We start from the raw sequence: 27,240 nt of genomic DNA on the forward strand, positions 1-27,240 counted from the left end.
TACAGCGCAGGATAATAGCAGACAGCAGCCTCCATCTAATTCTCCCATTTCGCTGTTAGCACATCTATGATTTAATGCCACTCAACCCATCATGAATCAGACAGAAATTACGCTGCTTTCAAGCGTCTTTCAGACAGTTCTCTGCTTCCAACACCAAATGTCTCCAAGCCTCTTCCTTTCACCACAATATGTGAAGTAATTTTCACATTTTTACCAAGCTGCTGAAGCCCTTTCTTCACGTTCTGTGAGGATTTTCACACTCGAGCACGAGGGAAGTCAGGAAAGCTCTAGACTCTCTGGAAATGAAGGTGAATGCCAAAGAGGCTTAAATTCTCAGTTTGCTGATGTTACAGAATTACAACAATGCAACAAATGCAACAGTTAGAAATGCAACATCCTGTTAAGCCTGCCACATGCGGTCAAAGCCCCGGAAAATCAAATCAAAACTTCTCATCCAGAACCTGTAGAGTGACTTTAAAAAGCAGAATATAGGAAATTCTAGAGTAAATCCTGATAGTTGTTATTTTGTGGTAATATTGTAGATTAGCACAGTTGTGTCCATTTTTCAGATCAGGGGTCAGCGACCTTTACAGTTCATAGAGCCACTTTTGCCCCAAAATAAAACTTTCAGTGGTGTAGCATCTTTTCAAAACTGTTGAGGGATGTGAGTTTACTGGGATGAGATTGTGGCAGGGATCACATTACATAGTTACAAATAAAAAGGCAAATCTTTTTCCCTAAATGTCTAAATCAGACCAGACTTTTGTTTTAGGTCAGTTACACTTACCAAAATTATTTATTTTTGCAAAAAGCCACCATAATGAAAGAAGGAATCTATCAGAAATGTTGCATCCACTGCAAAAGCACAAAATCTTACCAAGTATTTGTGGTCTAGTTTCTACTGCAAGTATATTGAACTAAGACAAAACTAACTTGCGAGTAAATTTTCAGCAAGATATAGGAGCTTGTTTTGAGTCAATCATTTCCTTAATATTGATGAAAAAGTACTAGTTCCACTGGCAGTTTATTTTACTTATAAGTTATTTTTTCCATGTTACATGTGAAATAATGTGTATTTTTTAATCACTGTTCAGGAATTATTTACTTACTGTGGAACTGCACAACTCAGGCAGCATCTTTAAGCGTCTGGAAATTATTCCTAAAAATAAGTATAGAAAAGGAGTGGAGTTTAAAATCATTTTATCATTATCACAATAGTAACAAAATATTGCAATCAAATTCTATTACTTCTTTCTTAGGTAACCGTATGGTCAAAAACACCAGTACTACTCTTGAAAATCTAATTTTGAAATGACACCATTAACATTTTAAGTGTAATTTAAACTGCACACAGTAACTGCATTTAATCATATTTTCAAAATTATTGATATTCTTTTATGCTCATGAAACAAACATGAGAGCATAAATTGAACATCAAGAAGAAAATAATGTCGTCTTTTCTCCCAACATTGCCTTCTCCTCACAAAGTAAAAAAAATAAAAAAACATTTTAAAAAGTCATTACAATGCTGCTAAGGAGGTCTGATGAACGACTTGGTCTAGCTGCAAAGTCAGATTAAATTGGTGCCATCATTAACTACAGCTGTGAAGTGTTTTTCATGTCTCTGAATGCAAATGAAGAGGAACTTTTCTCAGTGTTTCTTGAGGTGAGATGGAATATACCTGTACCTAGACATCAGCTATGCTCTTTACTACTCTACAATAAATCCTTCAACATGACTGACCCTTTGCAGCTGCGTCACTTAATCATTCCAGGCGCCATGACGGACATCGGAAGTGAGGGACGGGAGGATTGAACAGAACGGCTGAAATAGTTTCCCCAAGTTGTTTTTGCCAGTTTACTCCGCTGTTGGAGTGGAGCTAATTTGTCTGTGGATGTAACACAGCTGGCTGGACGGGCTCACAGACGGCCGTATTTACAACAGTTGGAAACGGCTAGCTTAGAAACCGACCCATACCTCCTCCCTCCTGACGTGTTGATTAAATTACCGACTTTACCTGAATCCACACCACAGGTGTGATAAACAGCAGGTGATTCTTACATCGGAGCAACATTAAAAACGTACAAAAGACGAGATGCTAACCAGTTCTTTCCATACATGCTAGGCTACATGACCTTCTCCGTAATGAGATATTTGATATGTTTCTAATCATACTTATAAAGTTTTTCAACGTTAGTCTTGCCTTGTAAAAACTGTTCACTGCAAATCCGCGGACTTGCGATTCACTACCGTTAATCTTTATGATTGACAGCTGCTATCCATCGCCGCCATCTTTCCTCATTAAAAGTTACGTAATAAAATTCTAAATTTGGTTTCTATCATTGTTAGTGCAGCCGACCGCGCAGCACCCTATGACCATTTTAAAAGTGAAATCTGGATTACAGAAATCTTTTTTAGACTAGCTTTAAAGGAGAGCATTGGTTGCTTTGACGTCCTTAATGACGGAGTGGGCGGAGCTCCGGTGAGCGTGACGTCACTTGCAAACTGAAAGTATCACTTTGCACAATGTAAACAGGTATCACACCGTCCAAAAGTTTTACTTTCATCCCATTAAGCCCCAGAATGGTTGAGTTTAAGTTTTGGGGACCAGTAACATGTTTTTCTTTTATTGTTTTTTTTTTGTTTGTTTTGTTTAGTTTTAACAAATCTGAGACAGGGCTATATGCCAGGGGTGGGCAATCCTGGTCCTGGTGGGCCCGTGTCCTGTAACTCTTTGTCTCCCTGGTCCAACACACTTGAAACCAACAGCTGAATCACCTCCTCACTGCAGTCAGGTTGTCCAGCGTCCTTTCTAATGACCTCATTATTTGACTCAGGTGTGTTGAAGTAGAGACGCATCTATAAGTTGCATGAGACCGGCCCTCCAGGCCTGGAGTTGCCCACCCCTGCTATATGCACTTGATTCAATGTCTTAATGGTTTGGATTATGGATAAACATAGAAGATATTAATAAGCAGTAGAAATTCTAACTTGGAGAAATTACCTCAAGTTAAAAATGATCAGTCAACTTCTTATTGACTGTCTTTGCCCAAGTCAAGTAGCTTATTAAAATGCTATAAAAGAAATAAGAATAACTCTAAATCTAGAGTTTCTTTCCTTACTTCAAATAAGAAAACTTGGATTAAACATTGATTCAAATCATAATTAGATTCTTAGAACAAAAGAGGAATATAAGAGCATCATTTTACTTATTGATGTTACTCTCAGTCAGAGAACATATTTAAAAATCTTCAAGAAATAAATCCAGAGGCTGATTTTATTAAATTAGCACACAGAAATATTACATAAAAAGACAGAAACTACCTAAAAAGATTATTGCTTCATCAGTTGGTCACAATTATTCAGAGATCCATATATTGTCCCACGTACTGATAGCAAGCTAAAGTTTTTGTCATATTTTTGGTGGGATGGAGGTTATGAAACCAGACACCAAGGTATTGATGGCAAAGATGTGTTTGCTTTTCAAAATGACACAAGATGTAAGAGGATTACGCGGCTCATGAATGTGGGCCATTTCTATCCTCTTATTACTTCATCCACAACAGGCTGCCACGCCACACAAAAGGCTGATGTTCTCCCACCTGAATAACTCGGATCACAGTTCAGATACGAGAAGAAAAAGCCTTAAACGCGCCTCTGATCACCTGAACGTATACGTGTGGCGGGCGATAAGCCCCAACAATTAGGCCGCTTCACAAGCAGCTACACCTTTGATGAAAAGTGCAACTGGTTGAAAATCTATTTTTACGACTGCACACTGTCAGGGCAGGTTTGCTGAAACAAAAGCAGGACAGGATGATGATTGCTGATTATCATCCTGTCAGGAATAACACTGAAGTACAGAGCTAGGTGATGCTATTTATATTAACCGAAGAAGTGATAAAAGAACAAACAGATCATTTTCTCCATCATTTACATACCCTGAGAGGAAGTGGGAAAAGGAAAAAAAGAAAAATCACAAAAAATACAAATTTCCAAGGTACGACGCTTAATCGCCACAGCATCTGGTTGTGCATCAAAACTTCAAGGCTTTGCAGCCTGTATTCGTTTTAAGAGCCCATCCAAGGAGCTGTCCACATGATGAGTAGGGCACCTTTCCTTGTCATAGCCTAAATATATAGAACAGTTTTCCTTCACCGTCCTGCCTTTCAAACAGGTCGCCAGGTAAAACAATCAGGGCCGGCTGGTGTCGGCGCTGACGCTTCGTTTGCCGTTGATTTATATCTTAAACAACCTCTGCTGGTGCTTCCACTGCTAAAGGTGAGATGCACAGCCAGTGTTGGTGACAGAGATTGACTAGGCGCAGTGGCAAGAGGGAGGAATGATGTGGTTTTAAAAAATGCATCACCATTAAATCAAAGAGTAACCTTGAACGAGCCCAGCTGACGCCGGCTGGGTGACACGTTCTGCCCTCGGCGCTCGGTCACATTCGGACAAGATGGCGGTCCAGTTCCTCGATGACCAAGGCCACGCGTGCTAATGTGTCCCAGTCAAAGCAACATTAACTTGGAGAAACAACTACTGTAGAAGAAACGTTTTCACAACTAAAAATGTTTTAGTCACACTTCCCGAGTTATTAATCATGTTAGTATTCTTTTTAAAAAGACACATTGTACAAAATTCACTTTTTGTACTTCCATTTGGGTCGCTACCGTTACTAAAAACAGCCCAAGTGAAAGAATACTCAGACATTTTTGCCATTAAATTTAAGTTTTTTTAGGTGTCTGGAGCCGTTTCACAAACTTCCCAATTAAATCACATTCAGCAGGCAGCATTTAAAAAAACAAAACAAAAACTCCTGAATGTTAACATCACAAATCAGCAGGCACTGCCCCGTTACCTAACAAAAAATATTATCTAAGAATAACTTTCAGCAAAAATGTAATGAATGTGTTTTGTAGACCATAGGCATATCCTGATTAAGGAAGCATAATAGGTCACCTATAAAGTTAAGGTGAACACCCCAACATAGTTTGTACTGAATACGGCATTCAACAGAATAATCCATGTACTCCCAGACGTCTGCCATTTTTATGGACTCTCAAACACAACTATCCTTTTGATTATTAAAGTATTGTGTTTTATTAAAAATATAAAAGCAAATCTAGTCGTAATCCTGGAAGATATTTCAAAACGGCATTCTTTGGAGGAAGAAAACAAGATTTTACAAAAAGAAATATTTTTGAAATATTTTGAATTGGGTCACTTCAGGCTGCAGTGTGAATGCACCCTAATAGTCACTAATAGTTTTTGGACTTTGGGAACCCAAGAACTTCTTGTTACTAGGCAACAGTGCTACAAACCATCTGACCATCTAACCCAACAATGTTAATAGAGCCTACCAATTTCTGATGAAGTAACGGTTTTATTTTTAGGGCTTCTGTTATTTATCCTACAGGTCATCGACTGCATTTAGAGACGTGATAAGTGATACACATTGTAATCGTCAAGTCACTGTGTTTCTGTCTGTTTCTTATCCCATTGGGACCCGACTCTTTGAACACTAAGAAACTTGAGTTTTTATGTCAGTATGTCCTTTTAAATTATAAAGTTGCACTAGGATTTTCCATTTTATAATACCACCACATAGTGACACTTCATTAACCAATGACTACCCAACCTTTGATGTCTAAACATTTCAAAATAAAAGAATGAGCGTAAGGACATGACATTTTTTTAATGTACATGTTCCTTTGCTTTTCTGCCACACAATGACACATTTTCCAATGAATACTTTTAAAAACAAGCAGCCCAAATTTTAACGACCAGGTGGGGTTTTTTCTGCCAAAGGTGTTCAAAGGAAACCCAGTTGGGCAGAAACCCACCCAATCTGGCTGAGTGCATCAGGTTCTAAAGACTGTTTTTATCTTTGCCATCACTTGTTTCAGGTTCTGTGCCGTCATGGTCCAACCTTCACATCTTCACTCAAACATGAGACTCAGACATTCAAACTGTTGCAAATAAACTCAATGTAGTGCCGTCATATAAATTTATCAATATATTCATTTGACAAATAGTTCCCAAACCTTGACTTGAGAAAGGCAAGTCAAGCATGGATTTGTTTTTTACTTAAACACAAAAATTAGAAACTATAAAGTGTTTAAAAGAACATTATTGGCTTGTTTTCAGTATTTCTAATTTGAAATTGGAGCCAACCTAAGAGAAATAACTATTTTCATAATTAACATTTGACAATGCAATCTAATTTGCCACAGGGAATTGAAACTCATCGGCCACTTTACTAAATACACATTTAACTGCAAATGAACAAAAACAGAGTTCAGCTATAAAGTGGCAGCAGTTCAATGGATTCAGAATGAGGGATGTTGAATCAGATCCCAAGTATCAGATGAGGCTTCAAGTCACAACACATACATGGCATTGCATTAGTTAATTTTATTAATGGTGAGACTATGTAATGCAGCTGATTAATGCACCTTTTAACATAGTTAAGGTGATATTTAACCGTTTTCTAAACCACCTTCAGGATGTGGTGGAAAAGCAGATTTATATCATGGGGCTGTAATTGAAAAACCTGTAGCAACTGTCATGTCAGTAAGGTAAGGCAAGTTTATTTTATTTATATAGCACATTTTCAGCAACAAGACAATTCAAAGTGTGTTACATTAATTTAAAAATAAACAAAATAAACCATAGGAACGACAAAAAGAAGAGCTAAATCCTTTTCTGGGTTAAAAGTAATATAAACTAAGCAGTGATGTTCCTGTTAAGTATGGACCAAAATCTGAAGAATGTTTTCAACACCTGTTGAATCTAATCCACTGAGAATTAAAGCAATGCAGCATAAGAAAGTGCCTAAAATGCAAAAACAAAGATTTTGTCTAGTTTCTAATGCAAACAAACATACTAGCACACTTGAGGAAGAGGAGGTGGTGGATGGTCTCCTGAGGGATCTCCTCCCAGACCAGGACTACAGCATCCGCCACCTCCTGGACAGTCTGTGGTGCAACGTGACGTTGGTGGATGGAGCGAGACATGATGTCCCAGATGTGCTCAATCGGATTCAGGTCTGGGGAACAGGTGGGCTAAAACTATGGGTTTAGACGCACTATGTTCACTAACTGGTCACAGCAAAACGTCTTTTTCAATTAAAGTGAAAAATAGCCTTCAAGCTCTCTTTAGAACAGCGGCCAGCTACGTCTACACCATAGTGCTTACCAATTTCAAACAAATGTGCTTTCTTGCAATCATCCAAAAACTCCTTTGAGGGAAAATTAAAAAAAATTCAGAAAGAGAAGTCATGTCTGCTCCTGACAAACACCACAACAATAATCAGTTAGGATCTGCGTTGAGTACCCCGCTATCTGACCTGCCCAGCCAAAATTTCCCAGCAACCTTGTCTTCACACCCTTTGGGCTGGGTTGTTATGCACATTAAACCAGCAGGCAAGTAAGGTAATCTATACAGACCGCCCCACATAAGATATAAGTCCATCAGATAGGTGTCAGATAACTGTCCAAGCACAGTCAACACCAACCACCTCCAAGCAACACTACAAAAACAACAAGATGAAGCCCAAAGGAGCAACACCTCTATGCCTACCGGGGACCAAATCTGCAAACAGGTGCACACGATCAACACTTCACTCACCTTGATTATGTTGAGGGACAAAAAGCTGCTCCACAGACATCACACCACCCAACCACAAAATAGTCCCAAACCATGTATGCTTCCGTATTCAAACCAAAAGAAACGCACCGAAACAAAACGTGAAAACTGACGTGATCAGAGGGCGATTCCCACCCACAAGCAGGTCAAGCTCAAACATGTAAACAAAGGGAAAAGTTCAAACAAAATTTAACCGACAAACCATTTGAGTGCAAACTGGTTCAAATGATGAGACCCCATTCTGAAGATGGCGCTTCACAGCCAGGTGATTGATTGTCCAGCAAGAGATGGACTTTGCCCTGCAATATCGATCAACTTGGCTCTCCAAAACATTTGAGTTTGATTGTAAATGCCCCATTGTTTTGGTTCCTGACGGGATTTTTCTCTTCCACATGGTAGACATCGGAGCCACACACCATGTCTGGACCAGACAAAAGAGCCGAACGCTGTGTGGTGTGTTGCCCGTTATGCCAGAAGCCACAAAAGTCCATCACCACTCATCTGGCCATGCAGTGCATTGCAGGCAAGCCCAAGGCAGCCATAAAGGAGAAGCTTGTGAAAGGCAAGCACTCAATGAAAAGGTGAACTCTGAAAGGCCGTTGGTGGGATTACCGTCAGCGCTGCAGGTGGTGCCCAGATCCTACCAGCAGGTACTGGATTCTCAAACGAGTCCAGTGGGACGAGTTCATTGTTCTGAACCCACCGAACAAGGATGAGCTGTTGATTGAGGAGGGCAGCAGCAGTTGCCGACAAAGCTGCCTGCTCCTCCACTGCAGAGGAGCCAGAAGCCACCGCTGTGCAGGAGGGGTCGTCCCTGTCAGGAAGCAAGGAGGAGGAGTGATCTGCAAGGACACAGAGCTCCAGGAGTCAGAAGGGGCCCGAAAGTTCATAAAGGAGATGGGTTTGTACAAGAAGGCAACCTCTCATGACCCCTTCTCCAGAGCTACAAGGCCCACTTGAAAGGGAAATTAAAAATGGCAAACACCAAGCAAGAGATGGCAAACGTGCTGATGGCTTAACTTCCTGGTTCCAGGTGCTGCTCAGATGACAGCAGTCTTTACTAGGAAAAATGAAAAGGTGGCAAAGTATGTGCAGAAGCTACAGGTTGCCAAAGTTAATGCGTGAAGCGCATCAACAAAAACCTGGAGGACAGCCTGCATGTGACTGAGGAGGAGAAAACCAGATTTCATTATTACTGCGAGGTAAGAGGCTAACGGTGGCAGAACGGTGCCACCCACTCTGATGGCCAAAGAGTGGGTGAAACGAAGCCGTTATGGCGGCTACGTGATCGTGGTCCACTGAGCAAAAGCAACAGGAAAGCTGGCTGCCTCCTTTGGGCTGAACATCTGCAGGACAGGGATGTCCCAGACCACTTCTTTTTTTATCACCTGATCAGGCATCAAGAGCACCCACATGGAGCTGAGCCAACTGCACAAACACTACCATCTGCCAACAGTCAGCAACCAAGACCTGCTGAAGATCGTGGGCCGGGAACCGGCTCTTTTGACGGAGGATGTGGCAACTCTGCTCCAATCGTACCTGGGACTGTCTAAGGTTGCAGCCGAGATCCACCTGAGTATGCAGCAGGTGGCAGAGGTGTGCTGCCACCTGGAAATTCTGGCAGGCTCCACGGACAACGCCCAGAGACACAAAAGGTGCAGGCGAGGATCTGAAGAGGACACAGACCTTTCTGAAGGCATTTACTGTCACTCTAGATCAGTGTTTCCCAACCCTGGTCCTCAAGGCACACTGTCCTACATGCTTTAGAGGTATCCCTGCTCTAATGTGCCTAATTCAACTGATTGCAGTTCAGCAAACACCTGTTAGTCATTGATTGAAATCAGCTGGACTGAAGCAAGGAAATACCTAAAACATGCAGGGCAGTGTGCCTTGAGGAATAGGGTTGGGAAACACTGCTCTAAATCGCAGGTGTCAAACTCCAGTCCTGGAGGGCCACTGCCCTGCAACTCTGCAACTTTTAGATGTGCCTCTGCTGCACCACAGCTGAATAGAATAATTAGGTCCTCAGCAAGACTCTGGAGGACTTATCTACACCAGGAGGTAATTAAGTCATTTAATTCCAGCGTTTCGTACCTGTGGCACATCTAAAAACTGCAGAACAGAGGCCCTTGAGGACTGGAGTTTGACACCCCTGCACTAGATGGTGCGTCCCCCTCCACTTTACATGAAGGGATCTGTCTTTTTATTGTTCTTTATCCTGAGGAACCCCGGAAGTAGCTGCATCCAGGATCTACTAGGGCCCAGCGTCTCCTGGCTAAAGCAGGCTATTGAAAGAGGGAAGGGGGCTGGTGGAGTTGAGTTGAAGCTCACTTGGGGCTGAGCTCACTTCTCCACCCAGCTCTGCTTTTCAGGCTGGCTCTTGCCCAACTTATAATGCCCACCCTGACTTTGCTTTCTTTTTTTTTTTGCAGGACTCCCCTGCTCACCTGCTTCTGGCGACACCATCAGCCACAGGGGCCGCATGCTATTTGCATTAGTTTTTTTGTTTTATTTCATGTTTGGTGCTCAATAAGAAGCCTAATTATTGTTGAAGTCCACGTCTCAATATTTTTTTGTTTTAGCTCAACGAGCTGGGTTGTAACACTGACCCATTGCCAAATCTGTCATGTTGAAGGATGTTGCAGGCAGCAGATCGCTCTCCACGGTATCTCCAGACTGTCACGTCTATCACATGCCAAGTGTGAACCAGTTTTCATCTGTGAAGAGCACAGGGCAGCCAGTGGTGAATTTGCCAATCCTGGTGTTCTCTGACAAATGCCAAGCGTCCTGCACGGTGTTGGGTTGTGAGCACAACCACCATCTGTGGACATCGGGCCCTCATACCATCCTCATGGAGTCAGTTTCTAACAGTTTGTGCAGACACATGCATATTTGTGGCCGGCTGCAGGTCATTTTGCAGGGTTCTGGCAGTGCTCCATATGCGCCTCCTTGCACAAAGGTGGAGATTCCTGCTGCTGGGTTGCTGCTCTCCTCCACGTCTCCTGGTAGCATGCCTCGAGTCTCTGGACACTACAGGTTCCAAATGGCCGCCAGAATGGCACACAGAAAGATAGGCAGAAGTCTGGTCACTGCACTTTTAATGCACCTTTAAAACAGCAACGAAAGGCACAGATCAGTGGACAGCGGCTCCAGTTCCCAACACAAGTCTTCCCACACGGCAGACGGCTCATATAAAAATAAAAATTGGATGAAAATCCAAATTAATATGCACAGAATAAAATTAAAATAATGTAATTTGGCTCAGCTCAGTTCCAGACTGATTATACCAATTTCACACAAAAAAGACAAAATAAAATAGCATCAATGGAGTACAGTACCAGACATTATTTTTATCATGAATGACAAAAAACAAACCTTTAAAACAGCAACGAAAGGCACAAATCAGTGGACACGGCGGCTACAGCTCCCAACGCAGAAATCTTCCCAAGCTAGCAGAGAAAAAAACGTGGATACTGAGACTAACACACTAATGGAACAAAATCAAACACAGACCTTACAAAAACAGCTGTAATAATCTTAAATTTCTGCACCTTTTTAGCAACTAAATTTAATTTCATAACTGCTAGCTTGACTCACAGGGAAATCGTGGAAAGCTCCAAGCACAGACGGTTCAACTGTAGCAGTGAAACGCAGCTACGCACATGGACAAGAGGTGTGTCACACTAATTACCGGCCCCCTCGCAACAAGCAACATTAGGAACTATCAACCTGGTAACAAAAATAAGAAAATTAGTATAAAAGTAGTAACAGTAAAAATAAAATGTTCCACTGAAAGTTTTGAGAATGTTCATCTATAATAATAATAAAATCAACTTGCTACATACGCAGACAGACACAGCAAACCTTCTTGCCATTGATGTGCCATCCTGGATGAGAGCTGCACTACCGGAGCCACTTGTGTGGATTGTAGAGTCCGCCTCCTGCTACCACGAGTGTGAACACACCACCACCATTCAGAAGTGACCAAAACATCAGTCTGTGGTCCTCACCTGCAGAACCACTCCTTTATCGAGTGTCTTGCTAATTGCCAATAATTTCCCCCTCTTGTATATTCCATTTGCACAACAGCATGTGAAATTGATTTTCAGTCAGTGTTGCTTCCTAAGAGGACAGTTTGATTTCACAGAACTTTGATTTAATGAAGTTATATTGTGTTGTTTACGTGTTCCCTTTACTGTTATGAGCAGTGTGTATAAGATATCTAAAACATTTAATTAGCATAGAAAATGTAGCAATGGAAAACAATTATACTAATTCAAAGTGGTATTAACAAATTGACAAACCGATAGATTAGTCAGCTATCAAAATAATTTGTTGCTGCTCTGGTTATCAACATGTGTTAAAGAAACAATATCTAAAATAAAGAAAAGGTGTTAAAAAGGAAGCTTTTAGCAAACAATCTAAAACCAATTTGAAATTTGTACTTTTTTGACTTCAGATGCTGTTTTTTACACTGAAAGTAATGCTTCCTGCTGCCATTTTTCATACTGTAAACCAGGATATACTTTCTTATATTAAAGCAGATATGATGAACTATAAATTTCTGCATTTTTTGTGACAAAAATGCTGATCTTTTAAGCATCCTGATGCAACAGAAAAAAGATCAACATTTGTGAACTTGTTGCCCTGATGTCAGACCAGCTGATTTTTCCTCCTCGTCTCTCCATTTCTCCTGACATGCCAATAGAAAAAGCGGAATGGTTTCCACGACAGAAGCACTTTTATAATAAGAACACACCAGATGTGCATATGAAATTACTTTTATTATTCTTGCTCACTGCAGGACTTACTCCCCAAGCTAATAAATGGGTTTTAGCAAGCAGACTAACAAAGTATTAGAGTGCAGCCTAAAGGGGGAAAAAATTAAAACCCCAGCGGTCCTTCAGCTACAACAGCTGAACTTTACATATTACTCGTTCATGCAGATTACTAAATCAAGGAACTACATTTATTTACGCTTTTTAATAAGGCGCCACAGCCTCAGAGGAAATTTTTTATTGAGACGACTGGTGGGGAGACTGCGCTGCTGCTGGGAGCCACCAGTGAACCTATATTTTCAGAGCAAAATGTCTTCTAGGCTGTTATGGTACACATAAAGCATGTGGACTAAGAGATGTAGTGTGCATACAAACATTAGAAATAAAACACCTTCCAAGCAAGAACTCCCCGCTTTCCAATTTAGTTTCTGGGAAGAGACTATTATCAGTATCTGACTTGTTTTTTTAAAACTTCCTCCACATTCATTGAGACATGTCATCCATCTATCTCAGCCTCGGGGTCCAGAAGCTCCTCGGCCATGAGTGCCTGCTGCGGCGGGGCTGTATTTCAGCATGTTGAAGTGCATGGAGAATTCCCATGAAGGGTAAGGGATTATGGATTTTGGCCTCTAAGCTGCCTGGATGCCCAGTGCGGATGTCTCTGAGCGTAGTAATCTTCAAACAGCACGCAGAGTGATGAGTGGGCACCGAGGAGTTCTACTCAGGATCTAAATGTGTTCCACCGAGTTAGAAAGAGATAGAAAAAAAAAGAGCAAGAGAGGGGGAAAAAAACCCATTTGATGCAGAAATGGAAAGGATCGACTCGGTGGCTCCTCGGGGCGAGAGACACTTTTGATCCTGTGACCTGTTTTGAGCCTAAAGTCTGCGTTGAAAACTGGTGCGGAGCTGCAGATCGCTTCGGAGTGGTGCAAATGTAAATGTCACAGTTCCTCATCACTACACGTAACTGCAGATGGAATAAGTCAATTGAGTAATTTTTGGGGTCATACCAGGGACCCCAGGAAGAGCGGGGTGCTGCTCATATAAATGGGTCCCAGAAAAATGTCTGCTGTGTTTCAGGGTTCCTGATGTTAAAGGTGACCCATTATGCTTTCTTGAACAAGTTAAGAGTTTTATTCGCTATACAAAACACGTTTATTACATTATTTGTACAAAATCAGACTTGTATCATGAGACTCTCTCCCCACTTTGAGCTCCTTGATCCGTCTAAGAGTGTCTTATCACTTTAAATCCTCATTGTTTATGGCTGGAAACAGATGTACAATTATACAAAACTGTACAGCTTTGAAAAGCAGAAGTAGAGCCTCCTGCGCAACCAACAAGAATACAGCAAGTGTTTTTTTGATTCGTAAGTGAACAGTTATCTTTTCCACAGAGTTGGGTAGAGTACACATAGTTGTACTCAACTAAAAGTAGCACTACTTCAACATATTTCTACTCAAGCAAAAGTAAAAAGCAGCCTTCCAAGAAATAAATCAAGAGCAAAAAAGTATGTGGTAGAAAAAAAAGTCTACTCAGATACTAAATAGCATATCAAAACATCTATCGTTTAATATTCAAAAGTTAACAGACTGACCTAAATATGAAGTTATGTGGAGATGTTGGTATTTTAAGGACCAAATTTAAAGTAATTCATATGAATACCATGTTTGAAAACAAAATCACGCAAAAGAAACATTTTTCCCAAATCAGTTTCTTTCAATGTCAGACTTATGAATTTGTGAAAATCTACGGGTGTGTCTGTATTTGGTGATTGTTTTTTTTTGGTTAAAATAATCAAGCTTGTTCTTTATTCAGTGAAATTACTCCCAGTGGGTATTCAGAAACTTTACACAAAAGTAGCAATATTAATGATAAAATTACTCAAGCAAAAGTAAAAAAAATTCAGCGTCATAGAATTACTCTTAAAACTACATTTTTCCAAATAAAAAAATCTCAAGTAAATGTAACTAGTTACTACCCAATTCTGCTTTCCACCAGCCATTGTACATTTTGTATAGCGGTGAAACCACCTGTTTTTGAAATGGCTCATTTTCTAGACACCAAAAAACATTAACTTATTGCCAAAAAATGGCCTGGTGTATTTTAAAGTGTTTGGTCTGTTTTTAGAAGCAGTAGAGACCAAACTGGAGGTACAAAAACATGCAAAATGTGAATTTTTCATAATTAGCCTCAGGCTTATGGGGTGGAATAATAAAAACACACCTCATTATGTATTAAAAAAAAAATCTTACCAGTGAAACAGCAGAATCTCTGAGCTAGAAAATGTCAGAGAAAATCAATAGTGACGTATGTCCCTGATCAATATCTGAAAGGAATTTCCCTGACTCTCTCTTGATTGAATTAGATCTCCTCGAACAGCATCACTTAATTTAATACCCTGATTGGTTCCTGCCTTATTCAAGTGAACTCAAATTGCTTTAGTACAATGTAGGACCTGAACTTAAGATTGGAAGTGGACAAGGAAGATCAGATAGGTTCAAGGACACAGGCATTTAGAGAGATTACATTCGCTTTTCGTTATAGCCACTGTATCTTCCTGTTTGTATCAAAGACTTCTAGATGATATCGCAAGTCACGGTTGGGAGCTGTGTCGAAAAACTTCCTGCAGTAAATCAAGAGATATTTTGAAGTTAAAGATGCAAAACACTCCAACAACGACGTGTTTTCTGAGAGCGCAGCGGATGAAAACAAGCTGCATTGTACATGACGTGACCTTCGGCGGCTGAAGGATCAAAGGGTTCAACATTACCTCGGTGATAATCAAATTAAGTCTGCAAAGCTTTACACAGAGCTCACTTTCCAACTATAAATCCATAACCTGCTGTTTAAATGTACCTCACGGTAACTGCTCACAGAGCTGTATGCTGCTCACACACTCCTCGAGACTCTACAGCACAAATACTGTCCAAGGCTACAAACAGGTACATCAATTTGGGAGCTTGACAAGAAATTCCCCTTTAGGTGACAACAAAATGTACATGCCATTAGATCAGCTGCAGTATACTGTGATGAAATAAATTGAAGCCAACAGATGAAAGCTTGGGGCCCCAAACACCAGAGAGAAGACTATAAAAGGTGTTTTTCCACTTCCTTTGTGCTACACTGCCATCTTTTGGTCAGAAACAGAACTGCACCTCGGTTGAGGTCTGATTGAGGTGTAAAAAATAAAATCTAGTGGGATTTTTTAAATAGATAATGCTACTGATTTTCTAGTAAATTTTACAACCTTTGTTACCTTCTTACATTTCATATCTTCCAGTCATAAAATGTGTGAATTTTGTGTTTTGCAAAGTTCACACATTTGGGTTCGCAAAATGTTTTTTTTTTCTTAGTTTTGGATATTTCTTTACTTCCCTCACCATCGTTCACATTATGTGTGGTGGCCAGGGCCGGATTCAGTAAAATAAGGGCCCTGGGCTGGAGCCGGTTTTGGTGCCCTATAATTTATGCACATTTACAGACACGAACTAAAGGATTGTTGGTTTAAAACATCTGGCAGATGAATCTACATTGGTCCCAAAACTGTGATAATTTTCAAAAATTACATATATTATTGTGTTTAAATTGATAAAAATACAATATTTTAAAGGGAAAGTATTGTGTTTTCCAGGCACATTGTGATATAAAATGGCACAGTCAAGTAACTAGGTTCAGTTGTTATAAAAAATTATATATCAAATATGACTTAAAATAAATTAGACTTTGTAATTATACGCACTGAAATTGGGCCTCTGTCACTTTAAAAACTCCAGCTCTTTCTGAAACTACACTTTTAGGAAGTCATCACAACAGCACTCCTCTATCAACCTTCCAACATTTTTACCAGTGTTTCACTTAGAAGCAGCTCCTATAATGACCTCAGCAGATCCACTGTTCAACCAAGTGTTTGCTAATTGCTGCTGGCTATTCTGAAGGAGCAGAGTGGAGGAGTCAGAGAATGACTGGTCTGTGAGGGGGAAGCTCAAACGTTTGGAAACTGCAGCTCAGAGGAGAAACTGTGCCACAAAGGCAGAGCTAGATCCAACCAGGTGTTTTGAACAGCTGAATGGTTGCCATGGAGATTGAAGGATTTCTCAAACATGAATGAAAGAATTAAGGCAAAAATAAAGGTATGTTTTTTGATAAAGGAATAGCATTATAATATGAAGTAAAGCTTAAAAATGGTTGGTAAACATCAACAATGCCCACCAAAACTTTTTGGGTTGGGCTGCCCCCAAAAATTCTGAGCCCTGGGCTATTGCCACTCTGAGCATTTTTTTAAAGTATGGTCCTGGTGGTGGCAATGAAAACTTTGGTTGATGTCCAGGTTTGTTTTTCACACTTGTTCACCCCACTCTGAGGGAAAAAGATTTTTTTTCCCCTCATTGTTATTTTTTCTGGATTTAAATATGTTTTAAATAATTTCTAAAAAATATTCCATGGGTAACAAAGCTTATAAAAGCGCTAAATGAAAATCTATTATTTTTGTAAGAGTAGACGTTTAAACCATAAATGCACAGCTAAAAGTAAAAACTAATTGAAAGGTGTAATTAATTTTGTTTCCATACATTATAGTGCCATAATTCTACTTTTCTGGAGAAAAAAATTAATCAATCGCCATATACTGATTGCTCCTTTCACTTTGCTTATACAAGCATTTATTTGATTTCAAATGACTGGATTGATTCCTTTGCCCACTCTGGGACATTACAACATTATCTGTAGATCAGACAGAAGCTTTCAGCTGAACCGCAATGGGAAATGTATGGAGATAATTATGGAGCATAATGTTTCACACAGTGACCTTTAGTGAGACGTCACCGTCACCAAGAACGGATTCTGAAGAAAATCTGGCAGCAAACAGCAAAATGTTTGGGTGTTTCTTTCATCACATAATATTTTTATACTGTCAACATAGCAAAAAAATCTTTCCTACGACCAAAGAGAAAACAAAAACCTTCTGCTGTCAAATTATTGATTAATCCAAAGACTAATGAACAGGTCAGTCCTGTATTGATGTAAAGTTGCTGTAAAAGCAGCACACATTGCTGCTTTTAACATGTGAAAACCAGTAGAGCTCAGTTTGATTTTGTAAAATAAAACCTGCGCAATAGAGCTCAGTAAATTGTTCAGTAGAGTTATTTAGTGCAAAACTTTACTCTTAAAGTTCAATTTGTTCCGTCTGTGCGGAGGTTCAATTAGCGACACACCTGCTGGAGAATAAAGCAGCGATACAGTTAACTTGGCACGGTCCAGTTCAGATTAAACCATTTTAAAATGTATTTTATTTTAAAATGTGTGTCTATCATTAAAACAGAGCATATCAACGTTTAAAAACTCACCTGTTGTTTCGTCTTTTTATAGGATCCAAGTGTCGTGGGGTGAGAAGCGCATGCGCAGATGTAGGCTTAATTAATGCAGTTAAATTAGACAGAAGGTATTCTCTGAATGTATGGAGGAGGGTGTACAGCTGAAATGAAATACAAAAAGACAATAATTTTAAAAAGAAAGTACTGTAATGACATCTTGAAATATTTCTCTCCCAATTTTTGATTAATTTCGTTGTTTCTTCCCCATTTCCCACTTTTGTTAATATTTTTCACATTTGCTGATTTCTTCAGTCGATTTTGAAACTACTGTTAAGTAAACACATGCAAATGTTCACTGAAGTTTTGTGCAGGTGTTGGACTTAATTACTTGCATAAAAGTACAGAGGGAAAGCGGGTGAAAAACATGTAAAATATAATTTATTTAATTTGAAGCTAAAACGTATTAATTAACTGTTAATAAGAATCTAAATTCATTTTCATGTTAGCATAAAATATAATGCAGTGTATTTTAGCTTTTTTTCCAAATACTTATTTAGTCTGGAGACCTTCTGATCCACACTATTATCCGTTTTCCTCCGCTAATAGTGCACAACTATCTACATAAATCCTCTCAATGGGGTATGTTGCCATGTTTGCGCCAGACAAACACCCCTGAATTGTGCGCTGCGGTTTGCAGAGTGGATGCAGGATGCGGGGATGTTTGTGTCTCCTCTCTGAAGAGGAGGGGAGTGCGCCCTGATTGACGTCAGCTTGTTTCGTGCAGACGGACAATGAGCAGCTGTGTGTACAAATTTACAGAATAAACCCGGGCCTGAAATCCCGGGATCGCTGCTGCTGCTGCTGCTGCTGCTGCTGCTATTTATGCATCGATAAAAGAGATGCGACGCTGCTGTTTCTGCATGCTGCCTTTTTCGCTCAGGTAAGTGAGCTTTATGTTGTTACTTTATCTCTGATCGCAACTCGCTTCGATGTGATGCTCATGGATAATTCAGAGACACAGAAGCGCCGCTGGGCTTCCGCAAAATGACTCTGTTTATTTTATAAAAAAATATTCCCAATTAAGACATTTTACGATCACTAATGATAAAGAACCACATAAATGTAGTTTTTAGATGTGACTCTGTTCGGTATGGAGGCTTAATAAAGGACGGTTTGGTGAAATCGCATCATAACCCATCTCATTAACAGGAGTCGTGACGCGCGAGCTGCAGATGACGCTCCTCGCGCAGCAGGGGAAGCCCGAACTGCAGGGAAGGGGGCGCCATTTTTAAACCAATATCTAAACATTTAAGGCCAGATATGCTGTAATTAATGGCAGTGTAATATATTTACAGAAAAGCTTCCCGATACTGAAATGTACTACACAGATCTGATCTAGTCTTTTTTGTTCAGAGTATTTTTAAATATATAGCGAGTATAAATAAAATAAAATCCAAAACAGAGATCCTTCTGGCTTGAATGAGAACAACCTCCATCTCACAGTTTTTTTAAATAATAGAAAAATAGGTTGATGGGTATTGAGTAGTTAATATCTTATATTAATATGTAAATGCATTTATGTGGCACGTATATCTGCAACATTTACAATCCAAAGAGTAATTTTATTATCAGGCTAGCCAGATAAAAAAGCCACAAATATCTTGCGACATTTTGAAAATAACTACTTAGAAAATTTGTTGTAATTTCTAACCACCATTTATTTCTTTTTAGGAATTAAAATAAAGATAAACACAATTTAGCAAAAAGATGTAAAAAATAAAATAAATGCAACCTGATAAGAAGCAGGACTGCACTAGAAAGTACTAGTGTCATTCTTTGTAATTTAATGCAAATATAAGGGAAAAAAGTGAAAATCTATTTTAAAAAACTGAGTTTGTTACTATATTTAAATTTAGAAACAATAGCTGGTTCTTTTTAATGTTATTAAGAGCCATTGTGAAAATTTATTTGGAGGCAATTTATTGCCTCCAAATAAATTAATCTATAAACTTCAATTAATTTTAAAATTTAAATAAGGGTCAAAAATATGCAAGAAAAAAAACCCAAGGAAATTCTTTATATTAATATTGGAAATTTTCTAGCAAAAACTTGGATAATTTTGGATTTCAAAAGTCGGAAATTTTTAGATTAATTTGATTTTTTTTTTCAGCAGATTTTCTCCTCTTCAATCTCAGAAATGTCCTTAATTTTTCTAGAAAATTTCTAAGTCTCAAACTTCCTGATTTTTTTTCTAGCAAATGTTCAACTTTTCAAGCTCAGAAATGTTCATGTTTCTGGAAAATTTCTGAGATTAATTTGAATTTTTGGGTGAAAATGTTGTCTGTTTTTCAACAATGGTCCCAGTATGTTTTCATTTCTTCCCCAGGTCTTCTTAAAAAATGGAGGGCAAACATTTGTGAGTATACCTCAGTATTTAACGGGTTCTATCACCTGCTGTAGCCCTGATCCAGTCCTCCTCTCTTCATAGCGGCTTCTCTGGGGAATACCTGGACCGCTTCATCCAGAACCGAGACTCATCGGTGGTGAACAAGTTCCAGAAGAAGTACTGGAAAACCAAGCAGACGCTCATCAAAGTCACCGGGAAGAAAGAGGACGAACACGTGGTGGCGTCAGACGCAGAGCTGGACGCCAAGCTGGAGGCGAGACAAGAGTTTTTCCTCAGAGCTTTAAACTTTTAGTTATCACGTCACACTTCCGGTAACTTTGCAGCTTGGAGGTCACCGTAGCGGTCATGGCAGTTGCTATGACAACAGTGAACTACCCACAATCTTAAAACTAGCTCTCGCCTCGTTCTCATCTTACTCATAAACAATATAAATACAACTATTACTCGATTACATTTATTGAGTACTCTACCCACCTATGTGTAATACTAAGATAAATATCAGTGACATTTACTGTAGCACTCACTGCCGAACTAGCAAAATTAGCTTAGCTAATGTAGCTTCTAGCTATAAGCTAAGTCGGACATGTGGTCTACGTTTATACAGCTGATTTATACAGCTGATTGTATAAACTGTTCTTTGTTTTATAATAATAATAATTAAACAACAAAACGTGTGCACAGGTGGGGAAAGTACCTGGAAATTTTACTCGAGTAAGAGTAGCACTACTTCTACTTTTACTCAAGTAGCTGCCAAAAAACTGACTCAAGTAAGAGTAAAAAACACTTGAGTCACTTGTCTACCAAGATGGTGCTGACCACTTCTGGTTCAGACATGTTGGAACTATGTATTTCATTACTATTTAGTTATGCATGTAAAAATGTTAATGTTTTTTAAATCTCATCGGCAGGTCTTCCACTCCATCCAGAGAACATGCATGGAGCTGCTAAAGGTTATTGAGCAGTACCAGAGGAGGATCTGCTGTAAGTCCAGAAAACTCAAAAATATCAGATTGATGAAACTTAGCCAGTCAACCGGGGTATATTACTGTTCAAAATACCAGTAACTGTACAACAGCAACAAATACTGCACTCAAGTAAGAATAGCAATACTTCAATATATGCTTTACTCAAGTGAAAGTAAGTAGCATTTCCAAGAAATTACCTCAAGTAATTTTGTGAAAAGGCCACTCGGGTATCTTTTTTACCAAGTACTGAGTAATTGATCAAAACAACAATAAATTAATATTTAAAAATTATATCAGACATACCAGAATTTGTGTCTGGTGAATGTTTGGTTAAAACATGTTTGTTTTTCATTTAGTGAAGTTACTCACAGTGAGAAAAGTACCAGAAAGTTTACTCAAAAGAGGCAATACTTCATAGTAAAATTAGTCAAGGAAAGGTAAAAAGTAAAGCATAGTAAAAATACTCCTGAAAGTAACTGTAACTTTTAAACATTTAGTTTGTTTTAAATTTGGTCATCTGGATTACTTTTGTTCCCTTTCAAGACTCTTTATATGTTGGCTTATTAAAGTTTTAGTGGCTGGTTTTAGTAGCAAAGACTGAAAATCAGAAGGAATCAGTATTTTATCTTCCTAAAACAAAATTTTTCATCTTTACTTCTCAGTCCTTTCTCAGGAGGAAAACGAGCTGGGTCGTTTCCTTCGCTCCCAGGGGTCGCAGGATAAAAGCCGGGCTGGGAAGATCATGCAGGCGACAGGGAAAGCTCTCTGCTTCTCCTCCCAGCAGAGGTAGCCATCACAGATTCTGAGAGGATACCCACACAAATCCCTTCCTGGATCATTAGATTTAGGGATATAAAACTTCCACAAAATCTTTCACATAAAGATACAAGAGCCTAAGGTGTTCCCAAGGGCCTGAAAACAACTGTTAGCCACTGAAAAATAAAAAAAGGCCACCACGGTTGTGATGTAAAAATTTATTTATTTTTGCAGTAAAATCACCAATTAGATGATTGATGATTGCTTGTCAACAAGTCAGTTGACAACTGGTGTGAGGCCTGCAAACAGCGAGTCGTCGGTTCCAGTGTCTGATTATGCTTCGTATTATCACTTTAAATTTGTACAAATAGGGACAAAGTCGAAAACATATGACAGTGGGTAACATATTTTGGCAATAATTGGTTTAATAGTCTCAAAAATGGTGGCCATCTTGAGAAATGGCCGTCATCCTGAAATTCAAGTGGCTAAAGGGAAAAACCTGAGAGGTGAGCATGCAATTTTTATGCTTGTATCCACATTAGAACAATTTTTACAGTAAGATGCTAAATTATCAGGGGCCTAACATGTTCAAATCCCTCTAGTAGACCTCAAAAAGCCAATCAGAGGGTCATAAAGTTCAGGATATTGTAAAATAAACGTAGTTCTTGGATTATAGACTTCTGGAGGCTTGATTTTTGAGGACAACTCTACTTCTTCTTCTAGGCTGGCTCTGAGGAAACCTCTGTGCCGTCTGTACCAGGAGATCGAGACTTTCCGTTACCGGGCCATCTCTGACACGTGGCTGACGGTGAATCGGATGGAGCAGTCCCGGACCGAGTACCGCGGAGCCTTGCTTTGGATGAAGGACGTCTCTCAGGAGCTCGATCCGGACACACACAAACAGATGGAGAAATTTCGCAAGGTTTGTCCTCCACATAGAAAGGTCTACGGAAATAACAGATGGGAGTTCACCGCTAAATATCAACTAGTTCACAGTAATTAGCGATATCGAAAGGATTGTGGTGTGGTGTGACCAGAGAACATCCAGGCTTCTTTGGGTCTTTGGCTGCTGTCTATGGGCCTTACAGAACATGATCATTAAATTTTTTACACAAGAGATTTTAATTCTGGTCAGTTCTGTCTATATTAATTTAGAGTCTATTGTCACTTTTAATCTAAATAACCAGTTGTTGGCCACAGCCCCAACTCGGCGTTTACAATCACACGTGAAAATTGCTGCAAACAGATGCACATTTATACAACAGTACAGTTTTGAAAAGCATTAGTAGAGCATCGTGCACAGTCAACAAGAATGCAGCAAGTGGTTTCTGAATGGTAAGTCAAAAACAAAAAAAAACATGTCTTTTCCAGCAGCCATTGTATAAAAATCGCGATGAATATCAGAAATTTTCTAGAAAAGAACTTGGAAGTTTCTGAGCTTAAAAAATTGAAAATTTGCTAGAAAAAACTTTGACATTTTTGATTAATTTCAGAAATTATAGTGAAAAGAAACATGAAGATTTCAGAATTTCTGACTTTTGACACCCAGAAATGTCCAAGGTTTTCTAATCAAATTTCTCAAAATAATCTCAAATTTTCATTTTTTTCAAGCACATTTTCGACTTTTCAAATTCAAAAATATTCTTGTTTTCTTCTAGAAAATGTACATTAATCTTGAAATTTCTGTGTTTTTTTTGGTGGAAATGTACTCTTCTTCTTTTCTACCAACAATGGCCCTAATTCGCCATTGTAGAGTTGACTCCCAAGACTGAAAACTTTGCATACAGTAGATGAGCTGAACAAAACTGCGTCTCTCATATCCTGTCAGATGTTTTGAATTCATCTTGTAAAGAAACAAGTTTCAGATTCTGTTTTCATCCACCACTAGAGGGCAGAACTCACCCAAAAACCACAGCCAGACAGCACTTTGTCCAGTTTAACTTGTTTATTTTTCCCTTTCAATTAAATCTTAGGTTCAGGCTCAGGTCCGGACGACCAAAAGCAGCTTCGACAAGTTAAAGAACGACGTCTGCCAGAAGGTTGACCTGCTGGGGGCGAGCCGCTGCAACCTCCTCTCACATGTTCTGACCACATACCAGGTTCATCTCATCTATTGAGCTCTAATCAGGAAACCAATGGGAAATTGAATTAAACAGAAATTCTCTGTGTTTCAGACGACTCTTTTGCACTTCTGGGGGAAAACGTCTCACACCATGGCAGCCATACACGAGAGCTTTAAGGGCTGCCAGCATAATGAGGTTTCCACAGCGAAGGTCAGAGCGTTTTTCCATGAGGAAAATAATTAGAGGAAAAACATAAAGAACATGATGAGCTGGATTATTGTTTACAGGATTCCACGGACAAAAATATGGAGAAGAAAATATCGGAAAGGGAAACAGAGGAGAGAAGAAACGAGACAACTAATGAGCAGCAAGTTTTCCATTTAGTTTTTACTCCTGATCAGGATGTGCAAAGCATGAAACTCATCCTTCACTGCAAGAGCGTAATATCACTAAGTTGTTTGAGAAACATCCAACTTGAATACATTTCAGGGGAGAAACGGGAAAACATGCTACGAAAAAAACAGTTTTTACAAATTCAGATGTGGCAAAATGATCAGTACATCTAAAGTTTCTTTAAATCAATGCAACTGAACTGAATTTCTAGGAATTTATTAAGTAACCCATGACTTCCTGTTTGCCTGGAGCAACTGCAGATGTGACACTTTACTGGTGTGCAGATTTAAGATCAGACTTTTCTTGTACTGTTATGCTTCTTTATTGATGTCAACAAATGTGTGTAAATATACACCAAAGCTCTTCCTTTATATGTGCAAATTACTCTGATGTTCCGCTTCTTAATTTTACAGACTAATCTCATTAGGACATGAAGAAAAAAGTGAAAAGATGAGAGAAGGTAAAATATCAATGTTTGTTCATGATAAGTCAAAAAAACATGCTGTACCATTATCCTCCAAAATCTTCCTGTCTTTTAGTGGGTTGTGCCAGTGGTGACATCTGGTTTTTGATCATGTGACTCTTCTGATGCAAAAAAATTGTTTCCATTGCAGTTTTGCAAAAATAAATATCTATATGGCTAAAAAAAAAACACCTTTTTTTTTTTATCAAATAATGAATTGACGTGTTTCCATTAATCAAATTTATTTCTGAAATGTCAAATTGCGCAATTATATGGTCAATAGAAACAGATCTTGTGCCTGGTCAATTTTTTGTTAAAACTAGCTTGTTCTTTATTTACTGGTAGAGTATCCAGATATTTTACTCCAGAAGGAGTAATGATACTTGATAATAAAGCTACTCAAGTAAAAGTAAATATAATATCCTATTAGTACATTTTTGCCTAAAGTAGATGTTACAAGTTACCACCCAACTCTGAACTATGCTAAGCAGAAAAACTCCAGAGTCTTTTATTAATAAGATTGTTTCTACTTTCTCAGAGTTGGATGGTGAGGAGGACAGCCTGGCTCTGCTCAATGAGATCCTGGGCGGTTTGTTTGTGGACGATTTTTCCCAGGAATGGACCAAAGGGTCTGGAGACACGGAGGCGAGCGCCGGTCCATCGGACACCCAGCAGCAGGAAAACTCGTTCTTTTTACCGTCACAGCTTTTGGACCAAAACTTGAACAAGTCTTCTGCCTCAGGTCAGAAAACAACCAAACCTCTGATTGTGCAGTTTGATTTACTTCAAACTAAAAACTTGTGGAGTAATTAAAATGCAAGCATGCAGAGAAGGAATCTAGAGGTGTTTTATTGTCAGTACTCGAGGATGAACTTTAAAAAAGTGATTGGTTTTGTTATGCAAACAAAACAAGCAACATTCCCATTTCTTAACGAAATATGATAAGGAAACTTTTCAGACATTTATCAGATGTGTGGAATGATTTCTCTGTCTTATTTTATTTGTGAATCAGACTGGACCGGGATCGTCCCACAGCCGGACTTATCACCTGGATCTGGACAGAACCCTCTAAAGCCAGCGGTGAAAGGTAAGACTAATGGATGCAAATGGATTAATGGTTTATTAGATTAAAATGAGTTCTAATCGATTAGCTAATAACGTCCTATTAGAACTTCTTATAGTGTTGTGGTTTGGCCGCCATCCAACAGAGGGCGCTGCTGGTCATCCTTAAGCGGGGAGGTTGATAAAGAAAGTTAAGATGGCGGCGCCGCCATGACAGAACGGTTAAGAGAAACGGTCCAGAGTTCGTTGTGGAATATAAAATCTACTTTAAATTTTGAAATATAAACACTCAACAAGCTCTTCTAGTTATTGTATCAATATCGCTCATTCAGTCGAGCTTCATGACGGAGGAAGAAAAAAATGGCGGCAATAAGGACGGTCGATTTTGAGGCTATTGCGAGTTAAAGCACTTCATGGAGCGAAGTTTTAACTTTCCTTCAAGAGCAACCACCGACGGTACTTCTGAATGGGAAATTAAGTGTTAAATACTTCATTATTTTCATGTTTTTATTTTTCTATTCAGCAATCTAATAGGTTTTATGCTTTATAAATACGCAATTTTCTGTTTATTGAGTCAGTATTTACTTCAGCGGACATAAAATAATGTTAAAAAATTAAAGACTTTTCAAATGCATCATATTATGAAAAATTTAGCCCTTCATTATGGAAAAGCGGTCGGTTCTCGTGTTACAAACGAAAACTCAGAATTTTAAGAAAATGAATGCTTATTAGTCAATTGACTAATAATCTACTTTAGATTAACTCATTATTTCATATTTGGACCCGTAGTAGGACTGAATTTTGACACTGAGAAACAAAACAAGGAGTTTAGATTTTAATTTAATGACTCATGTTTTGTTTTCCTGCTGTGTAGAAACAAGCGGACCATCCAAAGACCTGTCAGCGTGGTTCAACCTGTTCGCTGACCTGGACCCTCTCTCCAATCCAGATGCAATCGGAGAAGCCAACAGAGAAAACGAGCTTCACACAGCATAGTTCTTCCTGAGCACCGTGACACATTTAAAAACCACATCCACCTGTTTTGGCTTCAGCTATAAACTGTTTTCAGTATGATGACAATAAGCACTCATCAGAGGCTGGAAGGCTGGATTTTTAAACTTCTTCCAAACGCCAAAAGAAACTCACACACAACAATCAAGTCAGAACAAATTACCATATTTAAAATCAATCACAAATACTAGATTATAACAAAACATAATGCACCAAATTTGTTGCTCTAATAGCTGCGTTTCCATTGACTATATAATTTTGAAAACAACTTCACTTAATGGAAATGTCAATTTAGAAAAAAATATGTTATTGATTAAAAGTTTTGATGTTAGGTGGTTTGAAATTGGCTTATTGCTCAAAACTAAATTTGAAACTTTTT

At 39.0% G+C, this 27,240-nt stretch overlaps 1 protein-coding gene across 1 annotated transcript; it reads left to right on the plus strand.

The window, feature by feature from the left end:
- Positions 1 to 20,224: 20,224 nt before the first annotated feature.
- On the plus strand, positions 20,225 to 27,135 carry ica1 (islet cell autoantigen 1; the record flags this gene model as incomplete). The annotated part of the gene is made up of 11 exons (XM_088013962.1): positions 20,225 to 20,401; positions 21,057 to 21,129; positions 21,776 to 21,899; positions 22,593 to 22,791; positions 23,843 to 23,968; positions 24,044 to 24,142; positions 24,220 to 24,299; positions 24,739 to 24,785; positions 25,327 to 25,530; positions 25,801 to 25,875; positions 26,725 to 27,135. Coding segments are annotated over 11 exons (1,326 nt in total), but the record flags the coding sequence as incomplete, so codon positions are not given.
- Positions 27,136 to 27,240: the final 105 nt, after the last annotated feature.

The sequence above is a fragment of the Poecilia mexicana genome, unplaced genomic scaffold (assembly GCF_051168715.1).
Source record: "Poecilia mexicana isolate PSO_F unplaced genomic scaffold, ASM5116871v1 scaffold_16, whole genome shotgun sequence".
Taxonomy (NCBI): domain Eukaryota; kingdom Metazoa; phylum Chordata; class Actinopteri; order Cyprinodontiformes; family Poeciliidae; genus Poecilia; species Poecilia mexicana.